General features: G+C 40.3%; 1 protein-coding gene across 4 annotated transcripts in view; it reads right to left on the reverse strand.

Annotated features, from left to right (window-relative positions):
- The window catches only part of MGA (MAX dimerization protein MGA), a 111,619-nt gene that overhangs the window by 61,843 nt on the left and 31,296 nt on the right, over positions 1–18,480 (reverse strand). For all 4 annotated transcript variants that reach the window (XR_013544000.1, XM_020793728.3, XM_072986237.2 and 1 more), the window contains exons 8-10: positions 16,148–16,809; positions 9,842–10,196; positions 8,991–9,232 (exon numbers count right to left, since the gene is read on the reverse strand). Coding sequence is in view for 3 of the 4 variants with exons in the window: in XM_020793728.3 (XP_020649387.3) it covers positions 8,991–9,232; positions 9,842–10,196; positions 16,148–16,809 (1,259 nt within the window). In the remaining variant the exon portion in view is untranslated. The remainder of the gene's footprint in view (positions 1–8,990; positions 9,233–9,841; positions 10,197–16,147; positions 16,810–18,480) is intronic.

Genomic DNA, 18,480 nt, shown 5'->3' on the forward strand with positions numbered 1-18,480 from the left:
GCAGGAAGCAAAGAAACGTATGGAGGGAGGGGTTAAGCAACAGTTATCTCTTCACATTCGTAAAATGCTGGAAGGAACGCTATTCACAACTGTATGAGCAGAGAATAGAGGGCTTCCTGTAGGCAGCTAAGACCGCCTTGATGACAGTGAATCTTCCATGCTGTCAGGTTGGGAAATGGAAGATCTGCGTGAAGAACTGTGCCCTTGTGTTGAGTCAACAGATCTGGGATTTTTGGCAGATGAACATGTGACCAAGACATCTGAAGCAGAGGGGCAAACCAAGCCTGTCTTGGCCACCACAGTGTAATAAGGATGGCTCTGGCCTTCTCCTGTTGTAATTTTTGTATATTTGTGGGGGAGGAGAAAACAGATCATTAAAAGGGGGACTGAAAATAAAACAGCCAACATTATAATGCCATTGTACACTTCTGGTTGCCACACCTCAAAAGAGACATAGTGGAACTGGAAAAGGTGAAGAAGAGAATGACTGAAATGATTACTGGGCTGGGCCACCTTCCTTATGAAGAAAGGCTACAGTGTTTGGTGCTCTTTAGTCAGAGCAAGGGTCTCGACATTTTTCACACAGAGGGCCACATGATATATTTTGAGGTCCAAAGGAACATGGGCACGTGGGCACTCCCTCCTGCCTGTACTCCCGCCACACTCCCCCCTGTCCGTGGACACACACACACAGGCCAGATAAAAAGGCCAGGCGGGCTGGATTTGGCCCATGGGCCGTACTTTGGAGACCCCTGGTCTAGAAAAAAGGTGGTTGACAGAGGACATGATTGAGACGTATAAAATTATGAAGGGGTGGATAAAGTGGATAGAGGGAAGCTCTTTTTCCTCTCACGCAATACTAGAACCAGGGGACATCCACTCAAATTGAGTTTTGGGAGAGTGAGAACAGACGAAAGAAAATATTTCTTTACCCAGTGTGTTGTTAGTCTGTAGAACTCCTTGCCACAGGATGTGATGATGGCATCTGGCCTAGATGCCTTTAAAAGGGGATTGGACAGATTTCTGAATGAAGAGTCCACTGCAGGCTACAAGCCATGATGGGGAAGCATAATCTCCAGGCTTAAAAGGAATGTACTTCAAAATGCCAGATGCAGAGGAGAGGTATCAGTAGACAGGTATCTAGTTGTCTGGTATGGTCCCAGAGGCATTTAGTGGGGCCACTGTGAGATACAGGAAGCTGGACTAGATGGGCCTTTGGCCTAATCTAGCCAAGGCTCTTCTTATGTTCAGATACAGGAAACAATGCCTCCAGTGGTACATGAAAGCATCTCCCTTTGAACTGTGACCACCACCTGCCCTGGATCAGAATCAGTTACTTGCAGTTCTGATAGTTGGCAAAGGGGTTTACTTGAAGTGTTCCCCATCGATAACAGAAGGAATGAAAAGTGTTCTGGTCTTACTTACTTACTTACTTACTTACTTACTTACTTACTTACTTACTTACTTACTTACTTACTTACTTACTTACTTACTTACTTACTCACTCACTCACTTACTCACTCACTCACTCACTCACTCACTCACTCACTCACTCATTCTATTTATACCCCGCCTATCTGGTCGAAATGACCACTCTAGGCGGCTGCAGTTCCCACTTATGGGACTGCAAAGACCTCCTGCTATGGTTGTTTGTCAAAATATCCTCTTGTCTTGTTAGATGGGAAACACATGTTGCTCCCAAAAGTGCACTGTTAGAAGAAGAAGCTGCAGGGAGTGTGTTCCTCCTTTTTTTGTTTATACGGTATGTAGTGGTTGTATTTGACCAAACTCCAGGAGGCAGTGGAAGACAGGAGCGCCTGGTGTGCTCTGGTCCATGGGTCACGAATAGTAGGACATGACTTAACGACTAAACAACAACAACAAGTGGTTGTATTGTCCATGACCACCTATACTACACTGCCTGCAAGAAGAGGCTGGAAGGCCCTGAATGCTTTTGAACACTGCTTAGTAGTTCTAACTCGTTTAAATGAAGGGCAGATTCCTGAGGTGTCCAAGTGCCGTTTATTTGATGACTGAGGCAGCATGCTCCCCAGCCATGAGTACTCACATCAGTTCCAACTTGAACAATTGGTGTGAGGGGGCAAAAGGGTTCTGCCCAGCGTAGGATTGTCAGAGTTAGACCACTGGCAGAGCTGGAAGCTGAGTTCCAGTGTATAAGAAGTGGCTCCTGGTGGTGTCCCAGAAAGTCAAGAACCAAGCCAGGAGTGCATTCTGAGTGTCACATGAGAGAGAACAGAAGTAGTGGAGACCATGAGGCCTAACAGTCTTTGGGCAAGGTGAGCAGAGATAAAGAGTCCTAGGAGTAAAACCGTTTACTAGAAGAATAATGCTAAAACAGCAATCTGGAAAGGTGTATACCTGAGCTCTGTTGGAATTCAGAAATGCTCCTATATAATAAATGACACAACAAGGTCTGATAATAGACTTGTTGAGGTTGACTCGCAGGTCCAGGTCCTCCAACAGGCTAAGAGTAAACTGAACACGTTGAGGGTTTGGGATTTCGACTTTGCTACCACCAACCAGTCATCTATACATGGGAAGATCATTATTTCCTGTGTTTATAAATATGCTGCCACGGGAGCCAGCCATTTTGTGAAGATCTTTGAGACTATCGATAGGCCAAAGGGCAGGGCCTTGAATTTGTAGATCATTGAGCCCATTGCAAAACAAAGAATGCAGCATTGGTTGGGCCTGACAGAAATGTGGAAATACACATCCTGTAGGTTGATAACTGCGAACCAATCTCCTCGACATAAGAGTGGGATGACAGTTTCTAAAGTTACCATCCAGAACTTTTTGGTAGTAATGTATCTTTTTACCCCACAAAGGTAGAGATTTGGCATGAAGCCACTGTTCTTCTGCAGGACTGTGAAATATCAAGAGCAATGGCTGTCCAAAACGAAGGAGGGGAAGACCTCTTGGGAAAGGATGTAAGCTGTAAGTAGGTATGGGTACAACAAAAATTTCCAATTGCGGGGGTAAAATGGAACTTGATAGCGTATCCCACTGAATGATAGATACCGTGTTTCCCTGAAAATAAATAAAATAAAACTGGGTCTTATATTAATTTTTGCTCCAAAAACACATTAGGGCTTATTTTCAGGGGATGTTTTATTTTTTTCACGTACAACAATCGAAATTTATTCAAATGCAGTCACGTCATCTGCTTCTGGTTTCTGCACAATTGTGGAGGGCAGGGTTTCACTTAACTGGGGCTTATTTTTAGGGTAGGGCTTATATTGGTGGTCAGCCTCAACACTCCTGTCAGTGCAAGGGGTGAAGGAGACCAAAGGAGACTGGTTTCAAGTGCAGTTGGCCCTCATCAAATCCAAGGAAAGGCAAGATCGAGGGCTGAAGTAACGGACCTGCTTCTGGGGAGGCGGTGAAGCTGAAGGCGGGCGGCAATGCTTGCGGCGATGCCTCGGAACCATGGGGGTCTTGAACCAGGTTGCTCAGAGCCAAGTGTGGAAACAGCTCACTGGGGCCACACTGGACATAAAGGCCAACAGGGGCAAGCAGAGACTGCTGATGGAGTGAGGCCTCTCCAAAACCTCAGGGACTGGCTGGAAGCAGTTACAGTCATTGCCAAGGAATTTGAAGCCTGCGAGTCCAGGGGCAGCTGTATCTAGCCTGAGAATGACAACTGTAGTAGTGGAGCCTTCGCCAGAATTGAAGGCTACAGAGGAGCTGGAGCATGGAAATACTGCATCAGGGAAAAAGTGCCCCCCCCCGTGAACTGGAGGGTAGCTCAGTGTGGAAGGACGGAGGGTACCGTGTGGGATAGAACTGAGTTGATTGGTTCCTGAAGGGCTGCAAGGAAACAGCCCGAGAAATGGGTGGCTGTTGGTGCATTGTTGAGTCCACTGAAGTGTCTGGTACTGACAAAATCTGTGGGAAGGCAGGGGCTTCAGCTGGAACAGAGATTGTTACTTAAGAAGTCAGAAACAAAGACTGCCTGTGGAAGAACAGAAGCCAAAGCCAGTGGTGCTTGCGGCATGGCTAGTCAGTAGCCTGGCCCTCGACAGAGAAATGTGATGGTTCTGATGCTTGTGGGAAACTCTTTTGGATTCCAATCCTGCACAGTGGGAGCAGGAGATTGGGAGTGAAGAGATTCAAGCGATGAAGAATGAGATCTCTGATGAAGGGAGAAATCGGCCAGGGGTTCTGGAAGAGACTTGGTATAATCTGAGCAAACACTGGGGGCAGGCAAAGGAAGAGAGATTTGTGGAACCGAGGGCAGGAGGCCCAGACATACGATGTCCACAGGGCCACTCTCCAGATGGTGGGGAGGAGTTGGCTCCAGCACGGGGTGGATTGGAGGAGAGGCAAGTTGTGGAGGTTGAGACTTGTCAGGCTTGTGCTTGTCAGTCTTTTTATACTTAAGCTTCTTTGATGTTTTGGAGGCAACTTTCTTCCTTTTTGTAACAGTAAGGTCTGGTACAAACTTGGGCATTGGAGCGGAGGTTGAAGCTAAGGGCTGACCACTGGCAGACTGATCACTGTGTGGTTTAGTTGGATCTGAAGACTCTTTCCAGGGTTTTTTTCAGGTCCAAGACTGAGAGGCAAATCCCAACCTCAAGAGGACAGAAGCTCTGCAGAAGTTATGCAAGTGGATGGATCTATAGAAGAGGAAGGAGGTCTAAGAGCTTTTCCCCACAAAAAGGTGTTAGCCAGAATTGTCTAGCTTTTACTGCTGAACTGTTGCGACAATGAATGCAAGATTGAGTCTTGTGCAGTCTCCCAGACAGCACTTGGGAGTGGCTGTCTGATAATGGGATTTTATTCCCAAAGCAAGTGCACCACTTAAAGAGGCCTCTAGGGCCCATAAAATAAACGAGAATGGAGAGAAGCTGTAGAAAGGAGAGGGGAAAGGTGGGAAATGAAAATGTGATAAAAACTGCCTATCCCGAAGAAAAAGAAAAATTAACAATGAACTAACCTTGTATTTTGCAGGTATCTTTCTCAGGAAAGAAAGAGATGAAGAAAGGTAACCAAAAGCTTTGTTCCAGAAGCATCCCTATAAGCTCACACAGTGGCACCAAAAAAGGAACTGAGGGGGTTAGGTTCCTTCACGCCAATACAGTGGTGCCTCACACAACGATGTTAATTGGTTCCAAAAAAATCAACGTTGTGTGAAACATCGTTCTGTGAAACACCATTTCTCATAGGAATGCATTGAAAACCGGTTAATCCGTTCCAGTTGGAACGGATTGCCATCGTTCAGTGAAAATCCCCATAGGAAACATCGTTGAGTGAAACAATGTTTCCTATATTGGAATGTATTGAAGCCGACTCAATACATTTCAATGCCTTTGCGAAGTCCTTTTTCGCTCCTGTAAAAGTGTCTTACAATGTTTGGACGCTGTTTTAAATGATTGCAATGGTTAGTCCACCTCCTGAAACCTATACAAACTGATTTTGGTGTTGTTCTGACACTTCGTTAATTTATGATGATTTTTTGAATTTTCTCCATTGGAAACCATTGGATGGTCTGCCTAATGGTTTCCAATGGAAAAAACAAAAAATCATCATAAATTAACAAAGTGTCAGAACAACACCAAAATCAGTTTGCAAAGGTTTCAGGAGGTGGACTAACCATTGCAATCATTTAAAACAGCTTCCAAACATTGTAAGACACTTTTACAGGAGTGAAAAGGGAGATCGGGAAAGGGCTCTTTGATCTCCGTTTGCCTTTTAAAGTTCTTCCCGATCTCCCTTTTCGCTCCTGTAAAAGTGTCTTACAATGTTTGGACGCTGTTTTAAATGATTGCAATGGTTAATCCACCTCCTGAAACCTATGCAAACTGATTTTGGTGTTGTTCTGACACTTCGTTAATTTATGATGATTTTTTGTTTTTTCCATTGGAAACCATTAGACAGACCATCCAATGGTTTCCAATGGAGAAAATTCAAAAAATCATCATAAATTAACGAAGTGTCAGAACAACACCAAAATCAGTTTGCATAGTTTCAGGAGGTGGACTAACCATTGCAATCATTTAAAACAGCGTCCAAACATTGTAAGACACTTTTACAGGAGCAAAAAGGGAGATCGTTGTGTGAAAATCCCCCATAGGAAACATCGCTGTGTGAGGCAGCAAATTTAACAGAAAAAGGCATCGTTGTGTGAATTCATCGTTGTGTGAGGCACTCGTTGTGCGAGGCACCACTGTACATGCACTCTGAGAGGGGAAGGCAACTAATGTTTCTGTTTCTAAGTTCTAGAACATTCCAAGGCTTCACACATGCATGCTGCATAACCCATATGTGTGATTCACTGAGACCATGAAGAAGAACCTTCAATCCACTACTTCTGAAAAATATTTTAGGATAATGCCAAATTCTGCTCCAGGGGGAAAAATTCCTTATGCCTTCTTTTGCCCACTCCCTCCAAAATATGGGACAAGTCTAACTAGAAATAGATTTCTAGATACCTCTGGCATTAGCAAGGCGGGGCACAATCTTTCAAAGTCTCCTGGGAACTGAAAAATGGCCTCCAGGCATCTCAACCTTGCCTGAACCTGATGACAGTTCCGTATTTCCAGGCTATCCAAGTCCATAATGTAAATCTCACATGAATACAAGTGGGAAAGTGAGTAGCGATCCATAAGTAACAACACACACTCCAAGATGTGTACCTGTGTGACAAAACTGATGTATGGGCCATATGTCCTCATAAAAGATCCAAAATTAGTATGTGTCAAGATGCTGGGCAGGAAAAGCCCTGAATCAAGGCTTAAATCTATTACCTAGTCCAAACTAAAGCAGACACTTTGAATGACTGTTGGATCAACACTTAGATAAGTCTCACTTATTCAATGGACTAGTTTTAGCTGGAACTGACAATGAAAGAGAAAGAACAAGAGAGCAAAATTGAAGAAAATTATTTTTAAAAATTGTGAGTTTGTTAGCTGTGCTTTGGAGGTCAGAACTGAGAGGGATAGCAAGAACCATACCCTTTGAGTATTTAGTTGGACAAGGGGCTGGCAAATCAAAAATTCTACAGGTACAGGATGCACATAGAAGAGTACAAAGAGACCACAACAAACTGAGGAAGGAAAAGTTTTCTGTTTGAGAGGCCCAGACCCCAATTTGAACTTACAGTTAAGCTTTAAGGCAAGTTAATGTAGCTATCTACTAAGCTATAGTACCTACCAGATTTATACCTAACTGTTTTGTTAAAAATGAGACCCCAAACAGCTGATAATAAAATCAATAGCAGCTTGTCTTTCATCTACATAATCTTCTGTGAAACAGAAATTCTGCTACAATAGTAATGAAAACTCAGACTGAACACTAAGTCAGAATGAACACTAAGGCAACCAATTTGTGAGCGGCTACACCACACTACATTACAGTGGACCCTTGACTTACAGATGGCTTGACTTACCGACTTTTTGAGTTACAGACTTCTCTGGCCGCAAAATTTAGGTTTGACTTGCAGACTGAGATTTGACTTACAGACCAGAAAAAAACCAAAATGGAACAAAAACGGCCTGTTACGGGATTAATCGGTTTTCAATGCACTGTAGGTCAATGGAGACTTGATTTACATACTTTTTGACTTGAGAACCGCCTTCCAATATGGATTAAGTTCTCAAGTCAAGACCCCACTGTAGTCATTTTGTGAAATATTCTCAAATGTCAACGTTTGCCCACTCTCACTTAAGGTCTGTGTTTTAAAGGAATTTCACAGTTTAGGTATTCATCTACCAAGTTAAATACCTGGCCAAAGTTCTGCTGTTTAAACCTGTCATTCATTAAGTCTTTTGCATAACTGTTTGAGAAATATGTGAAAAAATATATTTAATCCAAGAACTGACAAGAACTACACAGAGGCCAAAGTCCTCTTGCTTAAACTACATTAGAGTAGGCACACAGAATCACTGGAGATTTGATGAGTCAAGCACTCATAAGTTTCATTGATTAAAATCTAACTGTGACTTATTTTAGCACAATAAGCTGCAGTTACAGTAGGCCCATTTGAAGCAATGGAACTTAAGGAAGTGTCGATGCACGAAATCTCCAGTTATTTAGTGGGAGTATTCTAGTAAACAACTCTAGTAAGCAACAGGATTTTGGCATTTGTGTAGTTTACTGATGAATTTTACTTAATTCATTTATGCACTTATCAGTTCTTTGATGAAATGTAATTTTCACATAAGTCTCAAACTATTATACAAAAGACTTAATAACAATATGAAATGATTAATAATTTTGCATTTTTATTTTCATTTACTTATTTCCAGGTAGGTTTACAGAGCTATCAGAGTATACCGATCATGAAAAAGTAATTGCTCATTTAAAATACAGTCCTGTAATACAAACTGGTAGGAATCAAAAACTTCTGTTGAACTGTATTTCAGCAACTCCAAATGGCTGGGAGATTGCAACTTTCCTCACTTCTTGCCACAAAACCAACTGAGATGGATGATGGGATTTACAGTCCATAAACATCCAACTATCCACCCCTACTTTAAGTGTTCTCAATATTTAAGTGTTGGTCAATATTTCTTTAAGATGAAATGGGGAATGGTGTAAATGTGACTTCGTGAAATGTGGCGAAAAGCAGGTGGTCAACAGTTAAATTACATAATAAATAAGATGATAGATTACTATGTTAAGCCTTGTATTTATTACTTGTAACACGATTGTCATGAATTAATTTTTTTAAAAAAGGGTTTTCTACTTTATTTTTGAATAATCCTTTTCCATGTAAATTCAAAAAAGGAAACATCACCAAGAGACACTTTACAACTTAAAATAAAAGCTTCCTTTTATGCAAGTTTCTTTTACTAAAAAGAGGAGCAAGTAAAGGACTCAGAGGCTTGCTTTTCTTTCTTTTTTGACATCCCTGATATGTTGGTTCTCCAATAAAGCTACTATTGTTATTATTGTTATTATTATTAAAGCTACTTACCGTAATTCTGTTTTTAAAAAAATCTTAAAGTCTTATCTTCTTTACTTACCACTGGAGTGGTTCTAGGGGTATGCACTCGCGGTGATTTGACACCATTTGTCAATAGCCTGATGTCACTGTCTGCAGGCTTGTTATCACATAAGACCTCCAGTATTGGTGGCACTGTAGGTTTTGTTGGTTCTGAAGTTGATGGTGTTGGGATGTAAACAGGTTCTGGGTCCATCTCACCATCTTCTTTTACCCACAATGGAAAATTCTTAACAGGTTTCTCTGGCTCTGTATCACAGACAGCTAGAAAGATTTAAGATTGTTGTTTTTCTCTGAAGCAGGTCTATTGTAACACAAATTACAAGGACACTCATATAGGTATAAACTGACCCTAAGACAAATAATTTTACTGGAAAAAGATGGTTAGCAAATAAAAAAAAATCAGATCGATTTGGAAGTTCTTTGCGGTGGGAAACAAACTCCCAGTCCCATGACTCATAAGAAACCACCCCAAGGTTCTCCCATTATAACTGAGCCTCTATGGCTGTGGCCTTCAGTAACACCAAACCATTCTAAAGTGATTACTTTCCCTTTGAACTTTCATTTAACAAATGCTCTTTTTAAAAAAATAGATTTCAAATAAATCTGAAGCCAAATTTTAAGTGTGAAAGTATCTCACATAATTGGATTGAACTTCCTTTACATATAAACTAACCTGGTTTATTTTAGTTGAACTAAAACCCATCTAAATTGTTACTTTAAACTTTCATAACTAGAATTCACATGAGTATTTTATTTAGGAATTCTCTTATACGTTAGTTCTTAATTCAGGTATGTATCAGAATAAACACCTCTTCCAATGGAATATAATTATTCAAATGTTTACTATGATAATGACTGATGAATACTTACTGTATTCCATCTTTTTCTTCTTCTTCTTCTTATCTTTAATTTTCAGATCATCTTGTTCCTTCGCTTTTTCCAGTATCTCTTCCTGTTTTTCCAATTTTTCCCCACAATGCAACTTATGTTTTCCATGCTGAGGCTTCTTTAGCATTTTCTTGTGCTTGGAATCTCCTTTAATTAATACCACCTTTCTCTTTAGGCAAGTGCAGCCAAACATACAATCTGTTTTGCGACAATGTGTAGGCTGATGCTTTTCAAGGGCTAAACTAGAACAGACACATCCAAGCCGACAGAAATCATTGTTGCATGGTGGTGTTCGCCATTTGATTATTTTATGGATCGGTTTGTTTTTCAGTGAAGCCTGGAAAAATATATATTCAGATAAATATATGCAGCTGCAACTGCTGCTTCTGGAGTAACATCATTTTTACATGATTTCTGCAAAGTAGAAATTTGCTCAGCAACTTGTTTAGAATCCAGAAATTCTAGCTTTTATTTACCTGAGGCAACAAAATACTGGAGAGGTAAAAACACACTGGAGAGGGTAAAATACACTGTTGTTTTAATGGTTGCCACCTCTGCTACAAAAAGCATCAGCAATTTTCCTATATAACATATTTATAATCTGGTCTAGCTGGCAGAAAAAAATGATCCCTTCCACCTCATCCATGATTCTTTCCTTGTGTCATTCCTTATTTACTGAGAAGAATAAACCTTGCCAATTTAAGGGCTGGACAACCTATTAGACCTAAAAGATCTATTTGTAGGCCCTTATCCTAAATCAGAAGACTCCTTGGAGAAGATTCCTTGGAAAAGACCTTGATGTTAGGAAAGTGTGAAGGCAAGAGGAGAAGGGGACGACAGAGGATGAGATGGTTGGACAATGTCATCGAAGCTACCAGAATGAATTTGACACAACTCCAGGAGGCAGTGGAAGATAGGAGGGCCTGGCGTGCTCTGGTCCATGGGGTCATGAAGAGTTGGACACGACTAAACGACTACGATCCTAAATCAGAACTTCAAATGTGGGCATATGTTGATCAAATATGGTTTCTCAAATGCAACTATATCAGCTTATTTATCTAGCTTAAAATTATATTGTTAAAGCTCAAATCATGCACCTTTATTACTTTACTATGCAAACCAAAGAAGGGAGCAAAAGTTTACCCTATATGACTTATAATACCACATATAAAAGGCATTTGAGGCACAAAATCAGTAAGGGAAGAAGACTTTGGTTTTTCAGTCAATTGATGGTTCCTGATTTGACTTAGAAAAACAGGCCTTTAAGACTTCACTCCTCAAATATTAGAGAGCTTAACATTAAATTGATATATCATTGTTATTTGTACCACAGTATTTACCCCTCTTAAAAATTTCCACACACACACACACACAGACACACACAGAGAGAGAGAGAGAGAGAGAGAGAGAGAATACAAAGTGAAGGGTTCTCCAAACTTTTCAGTATAAGGGCCACATCATATATTTTACACATTTTCGAGGACCGAAGGAGGGAAGGAGGACCCAAATCATCTTTGCAAATACAGCAGGGGTGGGAGATCTCCCCTGCGGCTCTCTTTTATAAGTTTTGTGATTTGTACTTTGTACCCTCCTTCCAGACATTTCTATGTAACAATATGTTCCATGAATTCCCTCCTTTTTACTAAGTATCTGCTTTTATAAAGATCAATTATTTCCCAATTTATTTCTTATATTCTTATTCAGCAATTTATTATTTCATTATACAGTGGTGCCTCACACAACGATGTTAATTGGTTCCAAAAAAATCAACGTGTGAAACATCATTCTGTGAAACACCATTTCCCATAGGAATGCATTGAAAACCGGTTAATCCGTTCCAGTTGGAACGGATTGCCGTCTTTAAGTGAAAAAACCCATAGGAAACATCGTTGAGTGAAACAATGTTTCCTCCATTGGAATGTATTGAAGCTGACTCAATACATTTCAATGGCTTTGCGAAGTCCATTTTTGCTCATTTAAAAGTGCCTTACAATGTTTGGAACAGGTTTTAAATGCTTGCAATCGTTAGCCCACCTCCTGAACCCTATGCAAACTTAATTTGGTGTTGTTCTGAGTCGTCTTTAATTTTTGGTTATTTTTTTGAATTTTCTCTCATTGGAATGCATTGAACTTTCTCTCCAATGCATTCCAATGAGAGAAAATTAAAAAAATAACCAAAAATTAAAGACGACTCAGAACAACACCAAATTAAGTTTGCATAGGGTTCAGGAGGTGGGCTAACAATTGCAAGCACTTAAAACATGTTCCAAACATTGTAAGACCCTTAAAAATGAGCGAAAATGGAAGAGCTTCAAAAGCACTGAAGCCGGCTTCAGTGCTTTTGAAGTCCTTTCCGATGTCCCTTTTCGCTCATTTTTAAGTGTCTTACAATGTTTGGAACATGTTTTAAATGCTTGCAATTGTTAGCCCACCTCCTGAACCCTATGCAAACTTAATTTGGTGTTGTTCTGAGTCTTCGTTAATTTTTGGTGATTTTTTGTTTTCCCTATTTAAATGCATTGAACTGTCCATTCAACTGATTTAAATGGGGAAAATAAAAAAAATCACCAAAAATTAATGAAGACTCAGAACAAAACCAAATTAAGTTTGCACATGTTTCACAAGGTGCACTATGGAATCCAAGCATTTAAAACAGGTTTCAAACATTTTAAGACACTTTTAAATGAGCAAAAAGGGACATGGTTAAGTGAAATTCCCCCATAGAGAACATCGTTAAACGATGGGGTAAATTCCTCAAAAAAACCCATCGCTGTGTGAATTCATCATTGTATGAAGCAATCGTTGTGCGAGGCACCACTGTATATTTAAGTCACAGAATGATTTTAAATCATCTCACTTTAAATTGTTTCATTTTATTTTTATCAATAAAGAAATGAAAAAAACCAATTTTTGTTCTGCTGTAGCAGATAATACAGCTACTGCTCTACTACTGAACATTTGCTTATTTAGGATCAAAATTATAGAGATAATGGATCCAAGATGAACATGAGTGCTATGTTACTGTGTATTAAAATATAAGAGATCGGTTGAAAAGGAAACAAAATGTTGTTGTTGTTGTTATTATTATTATTATGTTTTCATAGGAAATATGTTAAAGAGATAATTAATAAAAAACCTGGAAAAAAACTTTTGTTTTGCTGTAGCAGATTAATATAACTATTTCTACAGTGTAAAATAATAGAACAGCAAAAAAAAAAAGGGGGGGTTTCCAGAGGATTCTTACTTTCATAATGGATAGAAGGTAACCAAGTCTTGATAAATTTATCTAATGACTCTAAAAGCCTTTGAGCACTCTTACTCTGTGAGTCAATTTTTCTGAAAGAGACATTGATCAATTTGAATCAAGTCAATTCAAATGCTAAGGTTATCCACATTTTTCCAGCACCACACATTCTAACCTGATCATGGCTAGCAAGGAGAACACATACTTATGGAGAACTGAGGATTTGGCCCTTGCAAAGTTTAGGAAAAGAAAAAAAAATCCCTTTTTTGTAAATTCTGCCTTGTAATTCTGTTAATTGTTTCTAGAACATCAGTTCGAAATCTGGAGGCTTCTGAGTATTCAAGCCATACATGACAAAGAACTACTCTGTCCCTACTAGTACTCAAACCATTTGGGGAAAATGACAGAAAAAAATGTGGCATGGGCGTTGGAATTAGGTGCTGCCACCTCTAAGTCACCTTGTACGTATATATTTCCTGCATAATTGCTGAGTTTGTTTTAAAAGGAAAATATTTCCAGATTTTGTCCCAGTGGCTTCTTACGATCAGTTGGCTTCCCATGCCAGTCTGGAACCTGATGTTTCAAAATACAATACTAAATAATCATGCATAAATATTTGAAATCAGGCCCTTAGTAGTACTATATGGTGATATGGAGAGTTACTCAAATGTCAGTAAGAAACAAGGTATTTATTTATTGCAAATTAGATAGCAAATTTTGTTATTTAAATTGCCTGAAGCCTGAGGGAGATTTCGTAATACAGTATACATCTCTCCTTTGAATTTCATGGGTTTAAGCAGGAGAGTTTTAGAAATCCATGATTTTTTTAAAAAAACAAATAAATAAATATTTGATTAAAAATACTGAATAACTAGTGTGGTACTATTATAGTAAATACTGTGGTACAAAGAACAATTCATCTCCAGGAAGTAGCCTGAGAAAGGTGGGGTCTTGAACATACTAAGGCCTCTGCTGTTGGCGATGCAGCAGCAGTCTCCTCTCCTAGCACGGTATTCCATGGGGCAGCCAGGAAGGGTGCTGGGATACGCCAGGAGGCTGACACAAATTGGGGGAGGTCACAGTAGCATGGTCTTCCACTGGACGGAGCAGAAGAGATCATGCCTCCATTTTCTCCCTCTGACAGAGGCTTAAGTTACATTTTGAACTACTCTAACAACAGCATTGTTGAAGGGAGACATGTATAGCTGTTAATGGTTAAACTGGAATGTGAACAGTCTAAACAGAATACACTTTGGCACTGTGAAGGGAAAGACCAAGGACAAGAGGTCTTTCTGGGAGTGCCGTCTCTCCATAAGACATGTAGAGACTACTCCACCTCCTACCCTACCCAGAAAGAAAGACCAGGGTGTAGATACCTGGGATTTGGAAAAAAGAACAAGAGGGAAAAGAATATATCTCGTGCGGTGGACACCCCGGATCTAGAGAGAGAGATGAAAGGGTTAAGCATGGCCATCCCGACAGGGTCTGAGATGGCGGGAAAAGAGAAGGGGCAGGCTCTGGTGGAAGTGGGGACGGAGGATATAAATACCACACGAGACAATATCCCGGGGGGTGGGAGACTGTGCGGATGCAGGATCCCTGGACAGGGAAGTGGGAGCAGGTTCGGGTACCCAAGGCTGAAGCTGAGAGCCAGAGAAGGAAAGGGTTACCTCAAAGACCTTCGTGCTGGGGTGAGTCGGAAACCCGGGAATGGAGGAGGCAGCTTAGAGAAGAAAATGAAGCCATTGCCAGGGAGAACGAAGCACGTCGGGCATGGCATCTGGAGGAGTTGCGGAAGAAGGGGTGTTTTCTGGACCTTGGGGCAACTCAGAGGGAGAGGGATCCCTGTTATGGGGATGGGCAGGGGATGAAGAAACCTTCCTGCTTCTGAGCCAAACGGAGCCAGAACCCGAAATCGTAGACCCCGGGCGAGTGATTGCTGGACCATGGAACTTAAAACCAGTTAACCCCTTTGAAGTGAATTTATGGTCGCCCTTGTGAGAGCTGTTGCTCGAACAAGAGATTCCCCCAAGTGAACCTGTTAATGTTGAAGACCTGTTATTTGAGTTAATAAATAATACAAATCCATTTGAGAAAACTGAGTCTCGTGGTTTATTGAAAGAGAAGGACGCTCGCATACATGAACCTCCACAGGCACAAATCAGATTTTTGTTAATTAAGAACAACATCCATAACTCAAGTTTCAGCTTTTCTTAAAAGGCAGAAAATAGAAGGAGAAACAAGAAAATCTTAACTAACATCCAGACATTAACAGTGAAGGGGTAGGCCCATCATGAGAATGTCTGTTTGATCTACCAACCTATACATTTAAAAATATGGTAGAGTGCAGAGGAAACCCACAATTATACTGGTCAGGAAAAACTGTATTAAATCACTTGGTCCATAAAATTCTGGTCTTCAATCACTAAAACCTCTGATGTTATTAATCAGCAGTTTGAACCATGCTGAGATAAAACTGGAAGACAATTTAGTTCAAAGAACAATAGAGGTAAGTGTGTTCAGTACTGGGCTTCTGAAAGAAGCATGGCAGTAGCCTTCTATAGCAAGTGCAGTTTCCAAACATCCAAAAAAGGCAGATGCATAGAGAGTGATGCAATAACCTAACTTGGACATTACCATGGCATCATGACAGTAGTCATATCAGCCTTCCCAGCATGGACTACAGCTGATGCATAAGAATTAAAAAATTTTAGCAGCCTAAGGACTTCTTCTACCCACGTATACAGATATTGCTCCAGGTTCCGCCACCAAATGTGGTGGTGTGGATGGTTACACAACCCTGCCTTGCATTGTCCCCTATAATCCCTTTTGTGCCAAGAAAAGACCGCTTCATTTCTCCACCTTTTAGATTTACCAAACACAACATGTAGCTGTTTACGGCAATTGTTTGTTGACTCAAACACCTTTACTCAGGGCACTTTTCCTTTTAACCCCCAACCCTAATCTACTTGCTACTTTTCCAACAAAAACTTTACAAAATCTGAGAAATATGCAGAAGAAATAGCATCACTTAAGCAACTTACTTGAGCAGTGAGCAAAGCTGCCAGTGATAGATCTGCCCGTTCTTCAGTAATGTAGGTTCGTGGCTTACCACTCCACAGTGCATAATCCTCCACATTCATCAGCTTCAACTGAGTTTTAGATAAACATGGTAATCGACTACTCTGCTGCAGAGGCTGTTGTGATTGACGTACAGCAGTATGTTTTCCAGGCAGGTTTTCTTCTGTGCCTGGAACCATGGAAGTGCCTACATCATTAGATCCTTGACTACCTGTCTGAACCTTAGTAACTTTCTCCTCTAGCACTGATAATGTCCGTTTCTGTTTTGATACAACAGGTAAAGTTATTACAGGCTTCGAGAACAACTTTTCCTTGCCTTTAGATATGGTTTGTTTTTTATTTTTCACTCTCTCTCTTTTCTTTTTGGAGTCCGAAGGCATAGAAAGAGGCTTGAAACCATAACAGCCAGAAGCAGTAATGGTGGACTGCTTTTTGAGAACACTGTCTAAAGTCCGTACGTAGCTGGTGCTTTTGGTTGGAAGTTGATAAACCACAGGACAACTGGATGTGCTAGGAGACAATCCCATACTTGTTTCTAACAGCTTTCCCTCATTTTCTAAATATTCATCAAGCTTGTCACTGCAGAAAGCAGATCGATTCTTCAAGGAGCCTTCCAGAATGATACCTGAGTAATGCACAAACCAATTTAAGTTAATGAGAACTGCCAACTCCACTATAACAAGTTCGTAGAAATTTCTCTCAAGGTTTCAAGAACATCTGTTAAGAACTACAAAAATATTTATTTATTTATTTATTTTATTCAATTTATATGCCACCCACACTACCCAGAGGTCTCTGGGCGGCTTACAATAATTAAAATTCAATACAGTAAAAGATAAAATAATTAAAATACAATTAAAATACAATTAAAATTGCCATCAGTCCCACAGCTAATATTATTTCAATTAAAAGCCTTCTGGAACAGGAAGGTTTTGACCTGGCGCCGAAATGTCATCAGCGTCGGCGCCAGACGAATCTCAGTCGGGAGGGCATTCCATAGTCTGGGGGCAGCTGCCGAAAAGGCCCTTTGTCTACAAACCGTCCCTCTTACCTCCTTAAGGGACGGCTCTTTCAAAAGGGCCCCCTGGCTAGATCTTAACTGCCGGGTAGGTTCATATGGAAGGAGGCGGTCCTTCAGGTATCCAGGGCCCAAGCCGTTTAGGGCTTTATATGTCAAAACAAGCACTTTGAATTGGGCCCGGGCAGCAACTGGTAGCCAATGTAACTTATACAGAATCGGCTTGATATGTTCCCTGGCGGCTGCACCACTCACCAGCCATGCAGCTCGATTCTGGACCAGTTGCAGCCGCCGGACCGTCTTCAAAGGCAGCCCCACGTAAAGCGCATTGCAGTAATCTATGCGGGATGTTACCAGTGCATGTGTGACTGTCATGAGACTCCGCTAGTAGTTTTAGCTTTCAGAGGTAGTCCATAGAATAGCTAAAATTTAGTGTTTAGGATTAACTGCTACAATTTAATTCTGCAATTAAATATCTCATTATGAATTGGGATGCTGCTGTTGTTTGCATTTTACAAGTAGTATTTTTATACTAGTCTCTGTATACTAGGCTAGGCCTGCAAGCACAAAATTATGTCTTGTTTTTCAAAACTCTAACCACCTCTTTCAGAATACAAAAATTATCCAGAGTCTAGCCTAACTTTTCTTAGATCAAAGAAAAAGAGGATATATTGGAACTAATAAATATAATTTATTTGTTATGAATATAATAATCAAATTATTTTAAAAACTCTATAAAAATTAAAATCATACTAGAACAATAATAAAACAGCACAAAATACAATAAGGCAAAGCACCACCCATCTTCTTGGAAATATATCTTAATTTGGGGAGGAGGCTTCAATGTGTCAGAGAACAAGTCAGCAATGCAGATAGGGGATTCTATTACAAGTCTAGACTCTTAGCAGTGATTTACACAAATAAGAAACGTCAGAGGTAACTTTCCAAATTAAGGTGTATTAATTGAAGCTCACATCAAAGAAGAAAATTGATCATTCCAAAGATGATGGAGAACAAAAACACTTTGAACAGCAATTACTGGGCAGCAGCAATAATGGAAGGTGACACTGGGAGATGACCTTTCACAACAGCAACACTCAACCCAATTTAATACTGCATGGAAGAAGGCATCAGAAATCAATTTTTGAATATTTATATCTCAAAATCCCTATGATGAAACAAAATCAGAAAAAGACAAAAGACAGTGACACTTCCAGGACAAACTATATTCAATTACTAGAGAACAACAAACAAGAAATATGTTGTTATAAAGCAGTG

This window comes from Pogona vitticeps, chromosome 1, assembly GCF_051106095.1.
Source record: "Pogona vitticeps strain Pit_001003342236 chromosome 1, PviZW2.1, whole genome shotgun sequence".
Lineage (NCBI taxonomy): Eukaryota > Metazoa > Chordata > Lepidosauria > Squamata > Agamidae > Pogona > Pogona vitticeps.